The sequence below is a fragment of the Musca vetustissima genome, unplaced genomic scaffold (genome assembly GCF_032173495.1).
Source record: "Musca vetustissima isolate MV318-11 ecotype Yass unplaced genomic scaffold, APGP_CSIRO_Mvet_v1 utg30909, whole genome shotgun sequence".
In the NCBI taxonomy this organism is placed as follows: Eukaryota; Metazoa; Arthropoda; class Insecta; order Diptera; family Muscidae; genus Musca; species Musca vetustissima.
The window spans coordinates 56,053-59,426 of NW_026875978.1; the positions used below are offsets into that span (position 1 = coordinate 56,053).

Here is a 3,374-nt window from a genome sequence, read left to right on the forward strand (position 1 = left end):
TCTATGATCATAACAAACTTATTCATAAATATAAATACAAACAAATTCCCGAAATTAGTTCATAATCGTATTATGATTGCAAGCATGCATTACATGGTAAGGTATAGCACAGCAACTTGTGGGAACTTGAAACTACATGGAAAATTGATTTGTCTTATTCACATCAATATATCCTACCATGATTTCAAGCAACAATTTGGTGTTCTGGATCACAGAACATTACAATCGATTTAAATTATTTATGAAGTTTCGTTAAAATAACATTTTAGAATAAAATAAACATTATTATTATTTCTTTTATTGATTTTTTTATTATTATTGTTATTCATTTTTCTTAAAAACCACATTGATTTAATTATGTCCACAATATTTAGTTACGTTAACTTCACATTACTGGGGATTAGTATTTTTCACATTTGTACTTAGAGAATAATGCAAAAGAGAGAAATGCCTTTACATTGCCGGATTGACGGTATGTCAGTTACCAACAGATTTGTATACCAGCAGCCTCCTGAGCCTTCAACTCAGCCACAATATACTCACGGAATTGCTCATAGGCCTCGTCAATATCAACATTATTAATAATCTTATGGAAATTACCAGGTGTCAGGCCATAGGCAATTTCGCTGGCAGCAGCATCTAAACGCTTCTTCAGCGTCTCTTCGGTTTCCGTATTACGTTTACGCAGACGTTCTTCCAATGCCTCTATCGATGGTGGATTATTGAATATTAGAATGGGATTGAGATCGGTCTTTTTCACCTGTTCCACACCCTGTGGTTCAATGTCTAGAATACAAACTTTACCGGCACTTTGTACCTTACGTACGGCTTCCTTACTGGTGCCATACATATTACCACTAAATGTGGCCGATTCTATGAATTCGCCATTGGCAATGGCTTTCTCCATAACGTCTCGTTCGACGAAATTATAATGGACGCCATCTTCTTCGCCGGGACGGGGTTTGCGTGTGGTGTGTGAAACACTGAAGCCAAACGTGTTGGGAAACTCTTTGAATAATCTATTCAAGAGGGTACTCTTGCCGGAACCCGAAGGTCCACAAACAACAACTGGTCTGGGTCCCTGTTTGGCCATAGTGCTTAAAAGCCTATTGGCAATGAAAAGAATGCTAATCATGATTAGAAGTGTTTCTCAATATAAAACGGTAACGGTAAGTGCTAAATCTGGGAGATTCTTGGGTTGAGTAGTAGTAAAAAAAAATGCAAAGTTGCTTTCAGTTAGTCGTTAAGGTGTGATGATGAATAAATGCTTTTGGACACTTTGGATTAGAGGTGCAAATGGTGAACTGTAAAGAAGACAATAAGAAGAACAAGAAGGCAAATATTTCCCAAATGTAGTGCAAATTTTCGACAAATTTCATTGTGAGCTAGGAATCAAAACAAAATCAAACAAAAAATTGTCGAAAATTATAACAATACAAAAAGCAAATGTATTGATGAAGATGATAATGATAGATGTAAAAATAAAATATAAACATTTCGAATGCAATAATCTTTGTAGGAAATGCAACACAATGTAATGTATTTCGATATTATTCAAAATTATTTTTTCTTCAAAAAATTATTATATTAACCTTTAAAATATTTAATTAAAAATTTAGTATTTTAGAATAATGTAAATGCAAAAAATATATAGAAGTCATTACAACTTCTTAGCTACAAAAAAAAATTAAGTGCGAAATAAGTGCTGATTCTGTTTAAAATCTACGTAGAATTTGAGGAAGAAATCCTTATTCTATTCTTTTTATATTTCTTCAATCTGCACACCACGTATATAAATAATATAAATAAGATTCTTGGAACCCATCAACATTCACATTATCAAATCGATAATGAAGTAAAGCTTAATCTAAAATCAATATCAAATTGAAATTATTTTTTTGGTAGTACATAACACTTGCAAGTGTGCGACTACGACTTTATTTGAATAATAAAAATTGTCTTTTTTAGGCAATGCGAAAAAACAAAACAATTATAAAATTGTTATAGTATTTATTACAAAATAATTCACAATACCAAATTTAAGAGATGTGGAAATCCCATTTCAATAGCTCTGTGTATGTTAGATCTACCACACCCAAGTTCAATGGCTCCTATTGGAATTAGTCTATACATACTACAATGTCACCCAAGTGTATATATATTTATTTGTATAATCAATGCATTAAATATTGGAATTGCAAATGGAACAAGAAATAAATTCACACACACACGCACGCACCAAAACATGACATCTTTTGGCAAAGAATGCAGCAATAACCGGCATGAATTACAAGCAAATATGTTACGGACGGTCCAAAAAGATATGTAGACAACAAACAACAAAAAACGACACTTGTAACAACCATAAAAATCGTCTACATAATTAACTGCATTGACAATTAAAAACCATACAGAAACTAATAAAAAAATCGTTTTATCTTTATCTGTATTTCAAGTCAAGGAAGAGAAACTTTCTTTTTTTCAACGCATTTGGGAAAATCGTTGTTATTTGAGACGAGTTTTCTTCCAATGGAGAATTAATTAAACTACAACAAAGATATGGGATACCACCAGACAGAGAGGAGACAAATCAACGGGGAAGGAGGCAAATAACAAAAGCCAGACAAAAAGAAAATTCAAGTCTACTACGCAATATCTTTAAGCCTGAAAAGGAAAATCAATACTTGTAGGTCGTCGTATGCGGTAGTTTTGGTGGAAAATCACCACCACCACCACTTCAACAATCGCTGCCATAAAAGAAAGCAAAAGGGTGACACCTCAACAGACAGACAGACATAAAAATATTGTTGCTATAGACCACCATACCAACATGGCAAAAATTAAAAAAAAAAAAATGTTATTTGAGACATCTTTAAGGGGAAGCAATGATAAAAAGAAATAAACTAAACAAACAAGCAAACGAAAACGTATACAGCAGAATAATAATAGACCACAAATATTTCTATTTCAACTACTTTTTTTGCTAGATAATGATTTAATTACCAACCGTAAAAGGTATTTAAACATGAATTAACATTTTTTGTTTTGCCCCTAACTGAACACCGTTTGTATGCTGCGGCATGATGAATTTTATGGCTACACAAAATACTATAACGGTAAAGCTCCAAACCAAATCGGGTATACACACATGGGTGAAGACGACGACGACGGCCACCAATATAGATGTTCGCAAATACCAAATGCCGATGTGCCAGTACACCAACCAAATAAATTCACATAGTGGGGTTTTGGCAGACAGAGGCCACAAAAGGCGTGGTGCTGGTGGTGTCGGCTAATAGAAATAAAATCGAATATCAATCTATAATTATATCTTAGGTGTTAACCGGAAAAATCCATAATCATCAAAATGTGGC

General features: G+C 33.3%; 1 protein-coding gene across 1 annotated transcript; it reads right to left on the reverse strand.

The window, feature by feature from the left end:
* Positions 1-481: 481 nt before the first annotated feature.
* Positions 482-1,148, reverse strand: LOC133338521 (guanylate kinase). The gene has a single exon (XM_061546689.1). The coding sequence runs from the start codon at positions 1,133-1,135 to the stop codon at positions 482-484; it is 654 nt and encodes a 217-aa protein (XP_061402673.1). The 5' UTR covers positions 1,136-1,148.
* Between the last annotated feature and the right edge of the window lie 2,226 nt (positions 1,149-3,374).

Bases quoted from the DNA above. Each gene is read 5' to 3' on its own strand.
- LOC133338521 (XM_061546689.1), bottom strand. From the start codon at position 1,135: ATGATTAGCATTCTTTTCATTGCCAATAGGCTTTTAAGCACTATGGCC.